The 20,573-nt window shown below is 42.4% G+C and overlaps 1 protein-coding gene across 4 annotated transcripts in view; it reads left to right on the top strand.

Moving 5' to 3' along the window:
• The window catches only part of sipa1l3 (signal-induced proliferation-associated 1 like 3), a 57,740-nt gene extending 37,318 nt beyond the window's left edge, over positions 1–20,422 (top strand). The window contains exons 12-23 of one of the 4 annotated variants that reach the window (XM_036149505.1): positions 3,324–3,572; positions 5,228–5,410; positions 5,852–5,976; positions 8,242–8,357; positions 8,452–8,906; positions 10,501–10,713; positions 11,655–11,820; positions 11,905–12,088; positions 12,170–12,319; positions 14,845–14,971; positions 15,273–15,354; positions 17,411–20,422. In XM_036149505.1, the coding sequence (XP_036005398.1) occupies positions 3,324–3,572; positions 5,228–5,410; positions 5,852–5,976; positions 8,242–8,357; positions 8,452–8,906; positions 10,501–10,713; positions 11,655–11,820; positions 11,905–12,088; positions 12,170–12,319; positions 14,845–14,971; positions 15,273–15,354; positions 17,411–17,602 (2,242 nt within the window). In that variant the 3' untranslated portion in view covers positions 17,603–20,422. Of the gene's footprint in view, positions 1–3,323; positions 3,573–5,227; positions 5,411–5,851; positions 5,977–8,241; positions 8,358–8,451; positions 8,907–10,500; positions 10,714–11,651; positions 11,821–11,904; positions 12,320–14,844; positions 14,972–15,272; positions 15,355–17,410 lie in introns of all 4 variants that reach the window. The other 3 variants (XM_036149504.1, XM_036149503.1, XM_036149502.1) reach the window with 3 other exon arrangements.
• Positions 20,423–20,573: the final 151 nt, after the last annotated feature.

Genomic DNA, 20,573 nt, shown 5'->3' with positions numbered 1-20,573 from the left:
GCCGCTGTGTGCCAGGCGAGCAGATTGCATGAGATTAAGGCTTGGCATCTGCTGGGAGAAGAGGGGGAAAAAAAGACCACCAAAAAAAAGAGGGGAAAAAATAAATAAAAGAGCGGAAGCGATTAATTAAAAATGTATGCCTTGTGTAAATGAAAAGAAAGGAAAACGGGAGGGGAGGGGTGGAGTGGTAGCGGGAGAGAAAGGCTGGGAGGAGCGCTCGGCGAGAAGGACGTGTCTCCGCACCACTGAGAGTAAAGCGGATCGGGTGGAGGCGAGAGGAGAAGAGAAAGACGAAAGTTGGAGGGGTCTTTCTTCGCCGCTCTCTCCAGGCTGTGAAAGCGCTCGACGGATGGATGCAGCGAGGAAAAAAAGGCGTGGGTCTGATGGTGGATGTGTGCGTAAGCTCCAGTCGCGTCCCCCTCGGCTAATGTGATGGGAGAATTACTGCAGGCTGACAGATGTAGGCTCTGCTCTCTCTGAGGTTTGTATTCCCCTCGTGTGTGCATGCAAGGTTGGAGTCAGTGCAGCTGATGTGTTTCGACAGTGATTACAGCAGAAAGTATTCCTTTATTGGTTGGTTTCAGTACAGTTCGCCTTCAGCTACATTGATTTGTGTCCCTTTGTCTCTGGAAAGCTGCAGTTTTCTTGGGGCGTTTTTTTGTGGATGCATTTATTTTATGTGAATCTGTGTTTATTTACATTTCTTAAAGGCTGCAGCAAACTGTTATCTAATTATTCATTAGTTTGTACATTATTTTCAAATTTAAATGATTGTTTTTATCTGTCCCCTAATATATATGTTGCAAACTGAATAATTTCCCTGAGCAAACTGTCAATTTTTACACAAATACAGTTAACCCTTATGTTAAAAGGGCTATCACTTATGGCTTTTTTTCTGATTAATGGATTAATCTAGGCATTTAATTATCCTTCTAAACATAGGTTCTCTATTTTATTTTTGCAATAAACTTTTGCATTCCTTGCCTACAAAAAATAAATTGTAAACAAAGATCTGCACTTTAAAGTATGAGTGTCCTCCAGCATGACAAACATAAATAAAATTAAGCCTTTATTATTTGTGTATGTACAAATAAAAGACAAGATTTTTCAGAATGTCATTATGGTGAGACTAAACTTAAAATCCACAAAGATAATCCTTAGTTTTAAAAAGGAGTCTGTTTCTATTGTTTAAAATGTAAGATGCAAATTGCCTTTATTTAACAATATAAATTTGATTACACAATAAATGTGATTAGGGATGGGTACCTTTCACATTTGAACTGATACTCGGTACCTGGAAATCGATTCCGGTACTTAATGGCACCTATTTTCAGTACTTTTGTGTGTTTATGTGAAAATAAATGTATTAAATATATAAAAAAACATATTTTATCCCGCTTTGTAAATCAGGACAGGATAAATTTACAATGAGGGAAGAGGCTTTCTTCTCTGCTCTCTTTGCTCTGACTGCAGGCGAGTTTCAGGACGAGGCAGCGGTCTGTCTGTCTGGGAGACAGGACCAGGAGAAGCTTGAAAAAGTGCTTCACTCTCCAAACACAATAACTCCAGAACGAATGTTACTTTCACAGGAAGTCACCAGTAGCAGAAGAAAGTCACTAGATTTTTTTTGCTAGTCTAGTCGCTTTTTTGAAAAGTGTCACTGGCTTGGTCTGAAAAGTCGCTAAATATAGCGAGAAATTGGCTAAACTGGCAGCAGTGACCAGGTGTTTCCTCAGATTAGAGGTATTCCCGCTGCTGGTTGTACTTTGCCTCACAAATATTGCAGCGAGCGTAATCTGCGGCGCATTTTGAAAATCAGAGACAACGCTTTCTATCAGCTGTGCTTTGTTGACTGGACCAGCGGCTACTGACGTCATCACGCTCTTGTGCGTGCAATGCTGTGACTAAATTAATAGATGACAGCTAATTCTCTGTCAATTGTGCTTCATATTCATCTCCTTATCAACTTTTTTGGATGTCACTGTCTCTTTAACACAGTTCATAATCTTGCCTATTTCCTTTCATCTTATCTTAAATGCCAATTTATTTATTCCTGTCGCCCTCCTTTAATACCTTCTATATTAAATAATGAAACATGGGCTGAAATTCAAACATTTGAGTCCTGAGTTGTTAAATAACTAAACCCCCCCGGCAAGGAGCTCTGAGAATAAATACCAGATTAGTTTTGTTTCAGTCCATCAGATGATGTTTTCACTGTGCTCATAGACTTGAAAGCTTCCCAATTTATTTTTATGAAAGGAAGGTATTTTCTAGCCTCGTGAGACCATCCTGATCTCGCGAGCTTTCAAGGTTTCACACGCAGATCAGTCTGGCTACTCTCCGTTAAAGAAAATTTGGAGCCGTTCACCAAACGAACGTCCAATCAGCGTTGGCTTTGAGGCGGGTTGAGGTGTGACGCAACGAGAAGCGCGACAGTTCAGTCTAAAGAACATGGCGGCTTCAGCTGATGAAACTAGCGTTAGCGTGGCTATCGAGCAAGTTTTATCGGAATTACAGAGTATTTCTTTGCTGAGCTAACGAGCCTTTACCTGCAGCAGCAAGAGTAGCTTGGCTTGTGGTTGTGTTTTCGTCGTCGCTCGTAACAGAGCGACGACGAAGCATGTTGACGAGTACGTCATATGCTTCGTTGATCTGATTGGTTTATTTGGCCCGTCTATCACCAACATAGGCCAATCAGCTAACCAGTATTTTCGCCCCTTCCCAAAATTACTTCAACGGAAGGTTTCCAGATGGATATGCGGAGCAAATCCATCTGCCGGAGTCAGGTTAGGTATTTTCATGACTTAATGCACTTTTTACTTCATAAAGTGTCTTCTGATTTACATAGATTTTGAGGAAAAAGCTCTCTGATGGGGTAAGACGTAATCTCACTCACACAAAGAGACTTGACCCGAGTTTTTCTGAGGTTGAGATGGATATTTGATGTCATTAATCAGCTTTTTTCCTCTTTTTCTCTGTCCATCGGTCTCATGGGAGCTCATTAGGGAGCCCTGTTATGTGTCTGTTGTATATTTAAGCATCCACAGAGTGCCTTATAAAAGAGTATTCAGAGTGAATTTATTGAGCAGCTTTCACACTCTGAACTTGATACGAAAGCTGTTGATCTGGTTCAGCTGTAGTTCAGGCCCTCAGAGAGGAAGACTTTCAGTCGTGCTTTCTACCGACTCACAGCTGAGAACACTTTAAACTGGAGATGAAGGATGTGAAGGAGAATTACCGTAGTGTTTGGACATGTAAGCTGTTAAGTTCTTGTGTTGGATGATCTATATTTAAACACCCCTGCACTCTCTTCCCGTCTGTAGGGGCTGCACAGAGGAGTACGAGATGAAGACCATGGAGCAGAAACCTGAGCCTGAGCCTCTGGCAGCAGGATACAGACCTTCCCCCCGACAAACGTGGCGATGGGAGAGCTCACCCATTCCTCCAGGGCTCCACAGCGGTCCCATCCCGCCGCGCTGGGGCCCCGTGGGCCCCCCGCCTCCGCTGTCACGCGCACACAAGTCCATGATGCCAATTCCTTACAGAGAGCCACAGCACCTCAGCTCCAAGAGGTACACTCCTCTAATACCACACGAGACTGCAGGTTACAACAGATATTCATGGCAAATAGCAGATTATCCTCAGATCTGTGCAGCAGTGATGAAACAAATCTGAAACTGTGTGGTCGGGACAGTGCAGCACATCAATAAGCATTAAAGCAGTAGAGAAATATATAAATGTATCATAGATACTGAATTGTCCCTACATTCCTTACAAATTACTAATAAAACAGGGTGTTTATGTAATTTACAGTGAACCCTTTATTATCTCCAATTCTTTATTTTGGTCTTAACCATCCATCATATAAAATCTGGGTCATCCACCACAGGGCAACACGGAGACACAGAACCATGCACGCAAACCCTCATTTGTCCCCTTGGGACAATTTAGAAAGACCAATTTGCCAAACAGGCAGGTTTTTGGACTGTGCAAGAAAGCAATAGTACTTAGAAGGAACCCATGCATGCACAGGGAGAACAAGCAGGACGTGTAGAAAGAAGTTAAGCAACCCATAATTAAAATAAGTTTGCACAGGTCATATTTTCTTTGGAGCCAAATGACGGTTCTCATGACTGACACGGGTTAGCGGGCTAAAACAAACGCAGATGACTCACCTTTATCCAGCAGCTTCAGCCGTCATGCCAAATCTCAATTTTCATAATACATTTGTTTGAGTAACCTAAACGTTGATAAAAAAAGTATTATTTTTTTTTTCTTACTGTTGAGTGTGTCTTGGCTTTCTGTGCTGGAGAAAACTGGAGGAACTGTTTGGCCTCAGGGAAGTGCAGCGGCTAAACAGTTCATGTTTTATTCAGCGGGCTTTTTTTGTATTTGTTCTGCTGCTTCAGACTGTAGAGCACCAACGGGTACCGGGGGCTGATTTTAACACCAGCCTCATTCAGGACCTCAGGCAGATACTCTGGAGCGGGTCCTGACCTCCTCACTTCCAAATCACCTCCTGAAACTTAGAATGATCTAAGTCAGAGACGTCCCTCGTATTTATTTAATATTTACATTCTGGTCCTATAGCTTAAAACTGCTGATGTTTTTGTAGCAGCATTTGATTATTTAAGCTTTAACAGGGAGCCTCATGTAGAACATGCACCCCATTGAAAAGGTTACGACAAAATAACATGAAGTGGCAGAATATCTCACTTATTATCTCAGTATATTGTTTTGATCTATTGAAAATACGATTTTATTTTAAACAAACTAATAAGATGTATGTTTGCCGTCAGTTCTGTCTTTAAACCGACATCCATTCTTTACCTTTGTTCTGTTTAATCCTAAATAATTGTTTTTGCACAGAGATTTTGAGGACAAAACACATTAATTAATTCTTGTTTTTATAGCGATAGACATTTCACAAATGGATTTAATGTTGCCTCCAGTTGGACAAAGCACTGTTTTTGTGTTTTCTCTACCAGAACAGTTTTAAGGTGGACCTTTACAGGAGCTGATTATCTTAGTTTGTCAGCGTTCTGTAGCTTTTGTTTTCTTCCACTTTAAACTCCACATACGCAGTCTTTGAGTTATTTCACACCGCCCACTTCTAAAGTAAATAACAGGCGTGTTTCTCACTTTATGCGGATACAATTTATTTATATTTTTGACAATCTTATTTCTTATTCGTAACATGTTCAAGCTCTACCTTTTGTTCTCGCAGGCCTGTAAGCTACCCAGAGAACCACTACAGCGTATCTCCTGCAGGGGGCGACAGAGTCCTGCCCTACAGGAACCCCTCGGCCAGCTTCTCCACGCCCTCCCCAGGTCTGGTCGCCTTCTCCGTCATGGGCTCACCTGGAATCCCTCCAGGCTCCTTCGTACGCTACAAGCCCTCGCCTGACAGGTGCGTGCGAGCATGCGTGGGCTTTTTCTGTTTTCTCCTCCACCGCGTTCTCCATCCTGACCGAACACGTTCCTCACAGCCGCAGCTTTGTGCGTGTTAGAGGCGCATTATATCGCCTAAATAAAGAGGGTGAATAACGTCTGGAGCAAGAAGTGAAACGAGCACAGCGTCTCCCAGAGGAAGGATCTGTTGTGTGGGCGGCTCTTCCTCTCGGTGTGGAGGTTGATAACTTCTCACCCAACCAGAAAAACCTGTTTGTTCAACCGCCAACAGGATGCATAACAACGTTAAATCTTTTCCACTAATCAATTCCAAACCGTTTATTTTGAAGGCTTATAAAGGAGAGATACACCTTTGTTTTTTTTGTCACCTTTGTGCTCCCTTTTTCCCCAAATATCAACTTGCTCACTCGTCCAAAACCTTTTCTTACGTCCTGTGTAGGTATGGACCAAGCCAGCGCCTCCTGCCACACTTTGAACCCCACTTCAGTGTGGACGTCTCCTCTAGTGGAGAGTCCTCCTCGGGCTTCACCAGCCAGGAGAGCACCATGGAGCGCTGCAAACCAGGTACACCTGCTTCCAAAAGCAATAAGCATAAAATACAAGCTACATTTGGTTAAATTGGGTTTTTTTTCCCCCCTTTTTTTTTTTTCTTCTAGCTGTAGATATTGAATGAGTTCAGACACATTTTCTCACTGCAAAAACTGATCTAAAAATAAGCAAAATGTTCTTAAACATAGTGTTGTTGTCCTTGATCTGAGCAGGTAAATATGATCATTTGCCAATGGAATGAGTATTTTGACCCCTAAATCAAGATAATTAGACATCCTGCACTTGAAATAAGATGATGGTGATGAATTGTTCCTATTTTAAGTGCAAAAATCTTATTCTATTAGCAGATCATCTTATTTACCTGCTCAAATCAAGGACAGATACACTAATTTAAAGAAAATTTTACTTATTTTTACTTCCCTTTTTGCAGTGCTGTCATTATAAGACTGGATTCAAAACTCTATATAGCTCTAAATCTGCTCTGTTGAGGGTTTTCTACCAATAGTGCAGTGGCAGCAGACTCTGGGGTCTGTGTTTTTGCTCGTCCTGTTGAACTAAACTGCTGCCTTTGACACTGTAGAGCAAGTTCTCCTCTGCAGACTGGATCACATGTTGTCCATAGGGTTTTGGTCCTACGTCTCACCTGGAAGGACTTGCATCGGTAACATTATCTTGGCGTCTGTTGGCCTCCGCTGAGGAGTATCACAAGGCTCCGTTGTCACACCTTTTCATTTTTTTTCTTGTAATCCTGCCGCTTGACGTTATTTTCTGGAATCATAGCTGTTGCTTTCATCTTTATGCAGCTGACTGCCAGGTTTATTTTCCACTGAATGAGATCGGTAAATGTTTTGATGCGAACAAGACTGCAGTCACGTTCTCAAACCTAACAGCACCAGCAGGACCTTTTCCTTCCTTGCCTAAACTCATTTTAGTGTGAAAATGGGTCCTACACCAAAAATGGATAGTTATTATGTAAACACCGGTGAAATCCTGCAACAACTTGGGGTGGTTGTTAAAAATAAGCCCCATTCTGTCAAAAAGTAGGCCTTTAGAAAATATCCTCTCATCCTGAGGGCTTCCAACTGGTTTAAAATGCCACAGGTCGAGTTTTAAGTGGCACAGGAAAACAATAGCACATCCCTCCAATTTTACCTCCTGGTTTAGTGTTTACGTTCATTTTAACTTTTACAGGATGTGATAGTTGTGCTTTCTTTCATCTGATTGCTGCACATGTTTGCACCAGCTTGCAAAACTGTAAAAGGGTTAATTAAATTGTTTAAAAACACTCTTGGCTTTCAAACCACTGAGGTCTGCCACCTTGTTTTACTTAATATGAGTTTAAAATCTCTTATACTCATTTTTTTTGTACACTTACACCTCTTGTTTGTGTATCTCTTTTGTGTTTCATGTTTGGTTTTATTGTACATCACTTTGTTTAGCCTTATTGTTTTTAAGGTGCTTTATATATAATGTAGGATGTTACTCCTTACTCCACCTGCACACTTGTGCACTTTGAAACTTGTTGTTTTTATCCAGAAAATACAGCCCTTACATAATGACTCCTATTAATACTAAAAAACAGAACTTTTGCACTAATATTTTATTTTTGCATTAATATTTTATTGACTGTCCATGTACAATTTTAAAACCAAATTTTGCTGCTTTTATTTATTTCTTCACTGCATGTGCCCTGTTATTTACTTTTATCTGAATGTTATGTTGTCTGTGTACTTAGTCTGGTAAATATGTCTTGTCTTCACCGTGGGATAGTGAGAAACGTAATTTCGATCTCTTTGTATGTCTGGAGCATATGAAGAAATTGAGAATAAAGTTGATTGATTTATTGATGTTATCGTTAGATATGTATTCCAGTCAGTGTGAGTTGCTCCTACTGCTCAGAGTACCGTCTTTATCGGGTGTAGGTGTGGCTACTTGGAGGAAACATAGTACAATAACCAGAACTCACAGGTATCTGACAGCAGGGAGTTTAAATAAATGTTGCTGATGCTTGTGAACAACGGAAAATGTCATCTTCATCCGGAATCTCTCTGTTTTAATAGTTTTACTTAATGAGATTGACATGTAGTGTTATATGTTGAGACTACTCTGTTTACTGTCTGAGTTTGCTCAGTAGAACTGGGATATGCGAGGAGCTTTGACTGATATTGTCTCTGGGGGGAGTTCAGTGTTTAAATGTGCCATAAGTATTTAATCCTCTTTGCCAACCATTGGCGTTCAGCGTCGTTTATTTAATCCTCTATGTGCGTGTTTTCTGTCTAGAGCCCCTCTGGCATGTCCCCGCGTCATCGTCTCGAGGACCAGGTGGCGGCGGGGGGCAGCGGAGAATAACCAGACAGGATGTCCCGGCCAAAGACTCTCCAAACAGACACTCAAAGGTCAGACTCATCATCGCCGGGTCTCATTTGTTCATCCGTTTGCCTCCCTGGCCTCCGTAGCTGACTGAGGCCGCCTGTCTGTTGTTTCTCACAGACGCTGCAGGGCGAGGCGCAGTACTCCAGCCACTCCAGCAGCAACACGCTGTCCAGCAACGCGTCCAGCAGCCACAGCGACGAGCGCTGGTTCGACGCCGCACCCGGAGGGGAGCGGGCAGGCGGCGGATTCCCTGGCGACCCGGCCGACTCTGACCCGGACCTTTTCAACAAGGGCGGCTCCAATGACAGCGGCATCGAGGCCTCCACGCACTACAACAGCACCCACCGCGCAAACAAGTCCAGCAACCACCCCCAGAAGGCCATGCACCCCTCGGCGACCTACAGCGGCTTCCCAGAGCTGTCGGCGGGAAGGAGGAGCGACGGGGGAGAGTCAAGGAGGCGAGAGTCTTCACCCGTTAGGCCCGCCGCTGCCAGTCAGAGCAAAGGATACCCGGCGAAGACGTTCCCGCCTCCCGGCTCCAGCGCTGAAAAAGTGGATGTCTTCAAACCCAGGTGAGAGTCAGCCTCTCATGCACTGCAAAAACAGAACTAAAATTAAGTCAAATCTTCTTGAAATCAGTGTATTTGTCCTTGATTTGAGCAGCTAAATAAGATGATTTGCCAATAGAATAAGATTTTTCCACTTAAAATAGGAACAATTCATCTCCATCATCTTATTTCAAGTGCAGGATGTCTAATTATCTTATTTTAGGGGCAAAGATACTCATTCCATTGGCAGATAATCTTATTTACATGCTCAAATCAAGGACGAATAGACTAACTTTAAGAACATTTTACTTGTTGTTAGATCCGTTTTTGCAGTGTGTCGAATACTAAACGTTTTCGAGCGCTTTTAGTTGGTCTTCCCACCATCTGCATTTTCCCCAAAGCCTTTCGATGAGCTCCACGGTGTATAAAAATTACAGCAGCGTAATCCTTGTAGAACGTACAGATGATCCAGAGATCTGTTGCATTAGAGACGTTAATGCTAGCCCGACATAAACCACCACAGTGATTTAACACATACACACTTAGCTGTGGATTAAAGCAGTCCGTGTTTAAAACCAGAGGGTCACCAGCTCTGATGCTGCGGTTTGTCCCGGGAAACACATACGGCGTCATTTCTAACTGCGTTTTTTTCTTCTTTTACTCTCATTTGAAAATAAAACATATTTGGTTTAATGGTTTAGTTGGTTAATGTTTTATTTTTTTTGGCACCAAGACTGTAAAGTTGTCCGTTTGTTTCCTTGTAGATGAAAGATGAATATGGTGTTATTTACTGAACAAAGGTACAACCTTTCTGTAGAGATGCTGTTATGATGATACAGTGACGCAGAGATAAATGGCTCAAATGCTGTTGCTCATTTTGGCCATTTCTGTTTTTGCCAAACATTTTAACTGATATAATATTGAAAATGTTTTTTGAGCTGCTCACACAAAAATAGTCTTTTTATTTTTGATACCAGGAGTCCAGGCGAAGTTACGTTAAAACAGATCCGTTATTTTAAAACAAGGACCGTTAGCATTGCTTAAAATAAAAAATAAAAAACAGCAGTTTTTATGTAAGATTTCTTGTTTTGATTCTGAGATTTCTGAAAGGCTGGTCCGAGACTCTTGACCTGGTCTCAGTCCGCAGGATTTCTATAATAGCTTTCTACCATTTCCGTCCAATAGGGGCAACGATCGTCACTCGCGTGGCTCTGTCATGAGTTATAGTACTTCTGCAAAATGTACAATGTGAAAGCAAACCATACCAAACAAACAAAAAATTAGTTCTGCTTTTGTTCCGGACTCAAGGACTTTCCGGGTGTAATTCACCTTTTATGCCTATGTTATCCAACAATTGCTAAAACCTGAATATAGCAACTTCCTTTAAATGTTCAGAAGTCTTAAGAAACTCAAACAATATCAAAAATAAAGTTTCATCCATTCTACGTTTGTTTTTTTGTTTTCAGTTACATGTTTTGCCAAAAACAATAACTGTATTTGACCTGAGGAAAAGAAATGATGTCCAGGTTTAAAGGCCGTTAACTGTTCCTTTAAGCTGCCATTGGTCTAAAAATGTTCAGCGATGGTAAGTTAAGTGTTTTCTGCCTGTCGTCAAAAGGGCCTTCACACCGCAGGGCTACAAGACGCCGACAGCAGAGAAGGCACGACCCGTTCGAGCCTCGACCACGACGCCCACCTCGGCTCAGATGGGCTCCGCCCCCAAGGCGCTTTACGGGAAGAGCAAACCGAGCAGCCGGCAGACGGAGGAAGTCACGACACCGTCTACAAACACGACCAAATCTTCCAGCTCTGAGAGCAACAACAACAAAAAGTAAGACCAACTCTGTGAACTCTGATTGGCCTTCAGTTCTCACTAAAGCTAGTGATCAGAGAGACGTAAAGCTAACCTGACTCTAGCCAGATTGATATCTCCACTCACATCCATCTGGGACATCTCCCATAGAGAGTGATTTCTCCAACCAATTTTATTGTCCAGCCAATCAGGACGCAGGACTGGAGTTTCATAGATGTGACGTAGTGGAGAAGCGACCGTGAGACTGTTTTGATTCAGACAACAATGGCGGCTCGCATCGAGGAAGCAAGCGTTAACATTGATGCTGCTATTTCTTCCGTGTTGTCCAATCTACCTAATATTGTTTCATTAAAAGAACATCAGAGAACGGCTCTGAAGGCTTTTGTTGGTGGAAACCATGTTTTCACCCTTCTCCCAACCGGATTTGGCAAGTTTTGTTTTCCGGGGCGCGCCCGTGGCAGAGCGGTTAGCGGTTAGCGCGAACCCTGTTAGGAGGCCTTTAGTCCTCAAAGCGGTCGGCCCGGGATCGACTCCGACCCGCAGCGCTTTGCCGCCTGTCTTCCCCCCTCTTACTGTCAGCTCACTGTCAATAAAACGCGTGCCACTAGAGCCGCAAACACATTTTCTGCGTCGCTCTCATCAGCGTCACGGGTTAGCTTCGGTGTGAGTGGTTGAAATAGCACGTCGATAAAGATGACAGACAAGTGGCTTATCCAATCATATGCAAGAATTTTTGATAAGGCCCAGCCTTCTGAAACGCCATTCCTATGGATCAGTCCCAGATGTATGAGTGGAGCTAGGCGGAGCAAAATCCATCTGACTAACATAAAGCTGCTTCAGAACGTAAACAAGAACTCTCACTTTTACTCTGTAAGCTCGTGGATCTGGTCACAGGTTCCTGTGAGATGCCTCAAGTTGATAAAGAAAAACAAGCTACCCTTTGCCCTTCATCTCAGCAGGCAGGTGGACACGAATTCAAAGAACGTGTTCGGGCAGCCTCGGCTCCGGGCGTCGCTGCGAGACCTTCGCTCTCCACGTCGGACGTACAAGAGCACCATCGAAGACGACCTGAAGAAACTGATCATCCTCAACGACGACCCCAGTGAGACGCCTCCGTCCGACCCGGTGAGAATCCCCCTCTCTCTCTCGCCTCTTTGTGTTTTTATCTTTGCTACACGTGGCTGAGCTCTGTGACTCCTCTTCCTCCAGTCTCCCAGACACACCCTGCAGCGCACGTTTTCAGACGAGTCGCTGTGCAGCGGGCGCAGAGACGCCGCCTTCGCCTGCTCCGACAGCCAAAGCTCGCCCAGTGACCTGCTGTTCACCTGCACGCTTCCCACACGCAAACACTCGAGCTCCTCCAACAACTCCAACCACTCGCATAATAAAAAGAGTAGGTTTCCCTCCGTCCTCCAACCTCCTGGCAGGGTTCTCTCTCTTTCTGGAGCTCATCAGCTCCTCCCTCTCTCCTCAGTGCCACTGTCTGCGTCGGAGCTGTCCCTGACGGAAATCAAAGACAAAGTCCCCCCGCTGAGGAGGCTCGACCCTGGGCTGATGCCGCTCCCTGACACCGCCGCTGGGCTGGAGTGGTCCAGCCTGGTCAACGCCGCAAAAGCCTTTGAAGGTGAGGAAAGGAGCTCATCCCTTTTTTCACATTCTGTCACTTTGCAAACACAAGCTTCAATGTATTGAAGGTAAAGTAGCTCATAACTGTAATGGGGAATGGAAATGATTGCGTGGTTTTAAATTTTTCACACACAAACATCGGAAAAGTGGGACGTGTATTTGCATCTAGACCCCTTTTAGCCTAAAACCCTAAAATAAAATCAAGGGAAAACAATTGCCTTTCATTAATTCCCTAATTACAAACAGCATCATGACGACCAAGCAGTGTGCGAAATACCTGTCAATGTTTGGGGGGGTCCCCATCTCCCGATTGTTGCGCAATACCGATGTAAATTTTCTCAATATGCAGTAGGCCTATAACATTACAATGTCAAAGTCAAAGTTGGCTTTAATGTCAATTCTTCACATTCACCAGACATACAAGGACTCAAGAGGACGTTTCTCATTCACCAACAGTGAAACAGATAATGTGCACAGGCACAACAGATAAGATCAGTCCCTAATACTAAAATTTAAACATTTTTAGTATTAATTGTTGTCAGCATTACGTCTTTCTTCTGGCACGCACATGCCTAATTTGCATACGCGAACAGGATTGGCTGGCTCCACTTGGCAAAAAACAGAACATATTTCCCCCTGGGATCATTAAAGTATGTCTGATTCTGATTCTGATATTTGTGAATAAATGTTTTGAATTTTAAATACTGGACATGTTGAGCTTAAAAAAATTTTAGTGACCATTGGTGACAAAAAAATATTTCATTTTTAATTTTTTTGACACAAGGTACACCAAAGAAAGGTCAGGGAAAACGTGGAGAAGTTTGTAACAGGGTTAGGGTAAAAACTAATGTTGAGCTGATGCCATTTTTTGGCCCCGATACCTGGCTGTGCAGTATTGGCTGATACCAATACCATCTGTTTGAAATTGATGTGTGTATATATGAAGAACTGCATACTACTGAGGGTAGTAGAACTTTTTATTGACTACCTGGAATGGGTGACAATAGTTGAATAAACTTTTGGCTCTCAAAGACCAAAATAGTGCAACATTCGTGAAATTATAACATGTATAATAGTAGTGCAACAGTAAGACAGTAAAATTACATTAATAATTTAATAATCTCTTTTAAACCCTGAGTTTTGGTTCTCAAATGCCAAAATAGAGCAACTTTCATTAACTTATATAACATGTATAATACTAGTCAGGAGAGAGAAGGCTGCGTTCAAGTGACATAAAAACATCAAAATGGTATGAGTGCCCTATTTGTTGGTACTTGCCGATACCAATACCACCGCTTTAGTGCTGGATCAGGGCCCCGTCTGATACTGGTATCGGTATCAGTGCAACTCTAGTAAAAACACGATATCCTGATAGCTCTGCGTAATACATCACCTTAAAATAGAAAGAGGATAGCACAAGTGCAAAGAAATGATCTCCGTCTAAACTGACACGCTTTGCATGGAGAGCATTAATCAGAGACGCCAAGAGACCCGATGTAACTCTGGAGGAGCGGCACAGGTCCACCGCTCAGGTGGGAGAATCGGTCAACTGAGTGGGATGAGAAGGGCAGAATTAGTTTGCATTCGGCTACAAGTCATGAAGAGAGAACAAGGAATGTGGAAGATGAGGTCAAAATGCCACATTTAGGGTAGCACTAACGCAGCACATCATCTTCAACAGGATGCTGCTCACAGGGTAGATAGATAGATGGCACTAAATGCTGTTGAAGGCTGCAGAAGGAGAGGAGGAGAGGAGGTCCACCTTCCAGCAGGACTCTGCAGTGGGAGGGTTTAGGTCAGGGGGCGGCCCTGCCCACATCTAGACCAGGAACGTTTGAGAATGTGCAGCAAGACCTGAACATTGGTTTTCATAGATGCTTTTCATCCGTTCTGACTGAACTTTAGCTGTTTTCTAAGAAGATCGAGCAAAAAAAAAAAAAAAAAGTTAATTTCTAAATGTGCAGAGCCTGAAAAGGCATAACGAGAATATTGGTTCTGCAAATATCGGGGCGCTCATCTTTGTTAAATAAAAACATTCCTTTTTTTTCTTCTGCTGCACAGTTATGCACTGCACAGCACATATAATCCCAATAAAATACACAAAAGTTTGTGGTTGAAACGTGGCAAAATGTGAAAGACAGTGAATAATTTTGGAAGCATGGAGCATCTGTGAGACAGTCCTCCTGGGACAAAGAGGCGGTCCAGGCATTCGTCCTCATCTCTGCCTCCTGCTTCTTTTCTTGGTCTGTCTGCTCTCCCTGGAGAGCCACAAAGCACAAGCAGCAGCAAGAAAACGCTTCATCCTCACCTGCCGTCAGCTCCACCCGTGCAGATCACTGCGGGTTATCTCCCTCCTGCAGCTTCTTAAACGCGTCATCTCTGCTGCTGTTTTTAGCCATCCGTCTTTTCGTTTTTGTGTCTTTTTAATCGTGTTTTATTTTTATTCTCCGTCACTGTGAGAGCACTTTGTCTTTCATTTTTCTGAAAGATGTCGTATCAATAAAATCTCCTCGCTTATTGCAGCACAGAGAGCGGTTTCTCTCTTCTCTCTGACCGAGCCGCAGCCCGGCGCTCCAGAGACGAGACCGGCCTCCAGCCCCGTTCAGTTCAACACTCCTCAGACTCCACGCACCACACCGACCTTCAGTGGGTAGGTCGGCCAAAAAGGCAAACCATACGCTCTCTTTGTGTTTGAAACTAATCATTTAAGCTAAGATTACTACTGGGTTTTTAAGTTAAATACTCTGTATATTCCCGTTTGTAAAGACTGTATGGTAGAACTTCAGCTTCTGCATTTGTTCCTTTAAAGAGCTGCAGATATAGGGAGGCATCAATAGAAATGAAAACATTTTTTTTTTTAAGAAGTTCAGTTTACCAGTGAAACGTTTCATTCCTGATTGATGGTAAAAGTGAGTTTTAGAGGCTGATTAAATGGTTTGCTGTGTTTCCAGAGACGAGGTGCCCAATGACGTGTCGGGTCGGCTCCACCAACTCGAAGTGATGCTGAAACAGCTGAACAATGATCTGGAGAAGGTAAGAAAAGGATCTGCTGTTTTGAAGCTAGTTGGTGATGGTAATGTGGCGCGCAAACCCCTAATTATTGCACTTTGCAAAAACCTCTGCAGGGTTTTGTCACATTTCAATCACAAACTTAAGTGTTTTGTTGAGATTTTATGTGATAGACCAACACAAAGTTGTGCATAATAGTGAAATGGAAGGAAAATTATATGTAGTATAATTTCTTTTTTAAACAAATAACACGAAAAGCGTAACTTTGATTTATTTACCCTGAAAACCCTAAATAAAATCTGAAGTCTTGAGGAATCACCTGGTTGGGAAATAAAATCCTTCCGTGTGCGGAGGCTTCAGAGGTTTGTTAGAGATCGTTATAGAACAAACGTGATGAAGACCAAAGGTGTAATAGTGTATGGTAGATTAGCAACATCGACAAAATACTTGAGCGCTGTCTAGGGATGTGTACCAAATTTGGTACTTTTATAGGTACCAATCGACTCCTGTCGGTACTACCAGGTACCGATTCACATAAAATCAAACGGCACCATGTTTCAGGACTTAAATGCATCACTGAGGGCGTAGAAGAGTGGGCGATTTTACATGAACATGAACACAGCATTGAACGCACAAGAGCGTGATGATGTCAGTAGCCGCTGGTCCAGTCAACAAAGCATGGCTGATAGAAAGCGTTGTCTCCGATTTTCAAAATGCGCCGCAGATTATGCTCGCTGCAATATTTGTGAGGCAAAGTACAACCAGCAGCAGGAATACCTCTAATCTGAGGAAACACCTGGTCACTGCTGCCAGTTTAGCCAATTTCTCGCTATATTTAGTGACTTTTCAGACCAAGCCAGTGACATTTTTAAAAAAAAGCGACTAGACTAGCAAAAAATCTAGTGACTTTCTTCTGCTACTGGTGACTTCCTTATAAAAGTAACATTTGTTCTGGAGTTATTGTCTTTGGAGAGCCGAGCACTTTTACAAGCTTCTCCTGGTCCTGTCTGCCAGACAGACAGACCGCTGCCTCGTCCTGAAACTCGCCTGCAGTCAGAGCAAAGAGAGCATTGTAAATTTATCCTGTCCTGATTTAAAAGCAGGATAAAATATGTTTTCAATATATTTTTCCTTCTCTGAAACTGTTGCACTAAAACAATTCCCTGAATTTTATTCACACACAGCTTCAGTGCCTTATTCCCCTCGTTCTCTCTGTGTCTCGGATAAATGTTGTTTTGGTCAAACTTTGTTTTATTTTACACTGCCTTTATTATTGAGGCAATGTATTAAAATTCATAAATTATTTAATAAGGCTAATTTGTTGATCCAAGCAAGTTTATATATTGAGAAATAAACATGTTAAATTGAAAAAATTTAGATTTTTTTGTTATTAATAGACATTTATTACTACATAAACACACAAAAGTATCGAAAATAGATACCGCTAAGTACCGGTATGGATTCCCAGGTATCGAGTATCTGTACCGTATTGGGTAGAATGTGAAACCCATCCCTAGCGCTGTCTCTGCAGTGACTGGAGGTTCTGCTAGGATTTAAGTAAGGGATAACGCCTGGTGAGGGTCCATTATTAGACATTTTTGGACGACGCAGAGACGAAAAACCGGTTTTGCTCCTTCAAAGTCCATTAATGTCTGAAAATGGGCACTGTGAAGGGCATTATCCCGCTTATACCATAATCACTTAAAAAAATTAAATCAATTATTAATCATTGTTTGTTTTTTTCGACGTTAAAATCGTAAGTTTTTCTCAAGAAGCGGCTGAGAGAACTATTTAACGTCTCTCGTTTTGACGCATTGCCAAGGTAAACAGCGTTTCCAGCTAACGTTTAATAATTCAGAACAATCAGGCTGTTTGACCAATCAGAATTGAGTATTCACCCAGACCACAGTATAATACTAATTTCATACAAAGATAATTTTCTTTCCACTTCTTAGCGATGCACTATTTTCTGATGGTCTTTGTGATAGATGGTAAACGTGACACGACGAAACAGTGAATGCTCCTCGAGGCTCCGTTTCTCAGCAGGAGAGTGATTGTTGTTTTGTTCTGGGACTTCCAGGAGAAGCAGGATAAAGTCGTCCTGCTGGCAGAGATGGCGAACCTGAGAGAAAACAACCAGCGGCTGCAGGAGGAGAGTCAGACGGCCAGCGAGCAGCTGCGCAAGTTCAACATGCTCCTCACCAACCTCCAGCCTGGAAGTGAGCATGAGGCTCAGCCCGTGATGCAGGACAGCAGCTCCCAGAGGGACTGATGGACCAGAACCAGGCTGGGGAGGGGGGAGGGGGGGGGTGTTCAAGCTACGAATCACATTTACCTACCCAGTGGGCTGCCTTAAACCAGAGACGGTGAGAACGGACCACCGGGACTTGTTGTAACACACAGCTCTCCCAGAGTCTGGGCCTGTGTGTCCTCTGAGCCCGTTTATTTTTCTAAACTGACGTGAAAACATCTCACTGGGACTCGTGATGCTACTTATGCTGCAGGAGTCGCCAGGAGAGGAGGTCCTGACTGTTTTAGAGAACACTTTCGTCACCCGGAGAGGCCTAATACTGTTTCTGCAGCAAATCAGCCAAAAAAAAACAAAACACAAAAGAGACGGCGTCTCCCAGAATGCACTGCACACGCCTGTGTGGTACGATTCTCATGCATTAATATCATCAAGGTCGACCTAATATACTAAAGAGAGAGAGAGAGAGAGATGTGTGTGGAGGTAAAAACTCCTCAGAGGCACTACAGTGTTTGTGCTCGATGCAGCAGGCATTTACTTCCTTTAGTGTGTGTGTGTGTGTGTGTGTGTGTGTGTGTGTGTGTGTGTGTGTGTGTGTGTGTGTGTGAGATAAGTGATGAACAAACTTTTTTACTGTAATATCGGCCCTTCAGGCTGTTCTCCATCAGCACGGATGAACTGCGGCTCTCAGACGTGAAACCTGCCGCCGTCGTTCTGATCTGAGAAGATGTCATGAAACTAAAGCTCAGTGAAACGATAACTTCATATCTTCTAGCTCCCCTGTCTTAGCAGCACCCGATCATCTCAGATCCGCACGTCTCCGGGTCTTTTCTTTTAACCTCCGCAAGCGCGTCTCTGAAAGAACAGCGGCGTCATTTTGAGAATTCAGCTTTTTTTTATTTGGAGTCCTGCGTGAACGAGCCAGTCGGCGTACGGTGTTGCTAAACACCGAAAGTTTTACGATTTTACTAAGAAAATATATGTTTAGCATAAATTATTTCACTAACATTTAGATCAATGTTCAGCTTTCATGCTAGTAACTGTTGAATAAGAAAGGACTCAAAAACAATGTTTTTTAAGGTAAAAGCTCCGTCTGGCTTTTCTCAGGAGGAAAAAATTGAGCCAATTCCCTCAAAATGTCAGCCTGTCCCTTTAATTTAAGTCCATATGAAGCTCCTCCGTCACCCTGGACACACGCTGGACACACGCTGCCATGAAGCATGTACTGCACACTAACCACCATGTGGGCGTGGCTGAACAGGAGCATCTCAGTACGTTAAAATATCATCAAAAAGTGCTTTCATTTCAGTAATTTTCTTCAAAAAGCCACGCTTGTTATATAGATTTAATTCTCATTTAATTATGTATTTTATGCAGTGGGTGATAAATTTGAAGTTATGAAACTTAAGGCTAATGAGAACCTAAGTCTGTTTCTCAGAATGTTCAAAAGTTACAGTAAAGTTGACGAAAACAAATCATTTCCATTCAGAAAATGAGCTGAGTCATCTGCACCCTATTCAAGCATCTCAATGGAAAGTTAAGTGGAAGGAAAAAAACATTAAATACACAAATGCACAGGAAAGAATGAAAAATAAATCTAAACAGGCTTTACTTTTTGAGTTTAATTACTGAAATAAACTACATTTTCCATTAATATTATGTCCTGAAACACCCTGTATTCTGTGTGTGTTCAGAAATGCTACAATGAACCCAAATAAACACAAAAAAAACACTATTTATACAACTAGCTTCCCTTATAACCTTGTCTACTATAGCTATTTTCCTACAGAAAAGTGTCTTTTTAGGATCCTGGTACTTTATGGACAACATATCCCTGCAGAGGATAAATCTTGAGTTATTTGTGATATTAAAAAAAAAAAAAAAAAAAAATTTCTGCACTTCTTTGCTGAATTTTTTCCAACCCTCTCAGGTTCTTCGATGCTGTTAAGCTCTACATCTTCACCACCAGAGATGTGGCGCTGCTGTTTATACCGTTTTAGGCGTTCCCTTTAATATCTCCGGGTTTAAAGGACTTTTAAACGATGACGCTGGACCCGACCAGTCTAGAAAAGGCCTCGCTTTGTTTGCTACAAATTTAAAGGCGAATAGCGACCGGGTTTGTTTACTGACGGCTTACTAATTATTCCTGGTGAGACGACTAAGTGCAAACGCTGTGATAATTTAGCTTTTTGTTTGTTTGTTTGTTTGCTGCCGTCTCGTTAAAACCTAACTTGAATTTAGGCGAAAGGTTCTCTTTTAGCGCCGCTGTCGCCGAGGTTCGACACGTCGACCAATCAGACGGCAGCAAGGCAGCAGCCGTCATGCTTGCAGTGAAGGACGCCATCTTGTAGAAAACCCTCTTCCACTCAGCTCTGCAGGCGTCGCTCTAACTCCAGTCTTAATTTCCTGCTTGCTTTTGTAAACGGGTTGCGGTATCTTTTTTTTTTTTTTTATATATATATATATATATTAATAAATATAAGTCATGCTATGAATAAGTTTAAGGTATTTAAAGCATACACAACCTCCCAGTTGAACGAGTCAGTAACGCATTATTATTATTGGTAATTTTGTTCTAATGTTAAATATTTTTGTAATTTATTTTTTGAGCTGTCGGCCACTGATGCAGCGTAGCGAGGAGAGAAGGTACTGTGTTTTTAAACGTGCTGTTTTACCTCTGATTTCTGTTCATAGCCGAGTCCTCTCACTGCATCAGGGTTCGGCAAACACAACGCGTTCTGCTTTTATTTTTTTTTGGGTTGTAATAACTTGTACATTTGAAAGTGTAAATTATGTTTTCATTATTTTATAAAAAAAATATTAAAAATAACTATATGAACGCTGGTTTTGTGTTGAATTTTCTCTTAATGCAGCTTTAAATAGCTTTCTTTAGCACGCCGCCACATTTGTGTTTTTCTTTAAAGCAGAATATCTGATTATGCTTATTTAATCCTTACTGAAAATGTTTTCTCCAGCTTCCTTTATATTTTTATTA

Source organism: Fundulus heteroclitus, chromosome 18 (genome assembly GCF_011125445.2).
Source record: "Fundulus heteroclitus isolate FHET01 chromosome 18, MU-UCD_Fhet_4.1, whole genome shotgun sequence".
Taxonomy (NCBI): domain Eukaryota; kingdom Metazoa; phylum Chordata; class Actinopteri; order Cyprinodontiformes; family Fundulidae; genus Fundulus; species Fundulus heteroclitus.
Note: the sequence above shows the minus strand (reverse complement) of the source record. Positions and strands in the feature narration are given on the sequence as shown.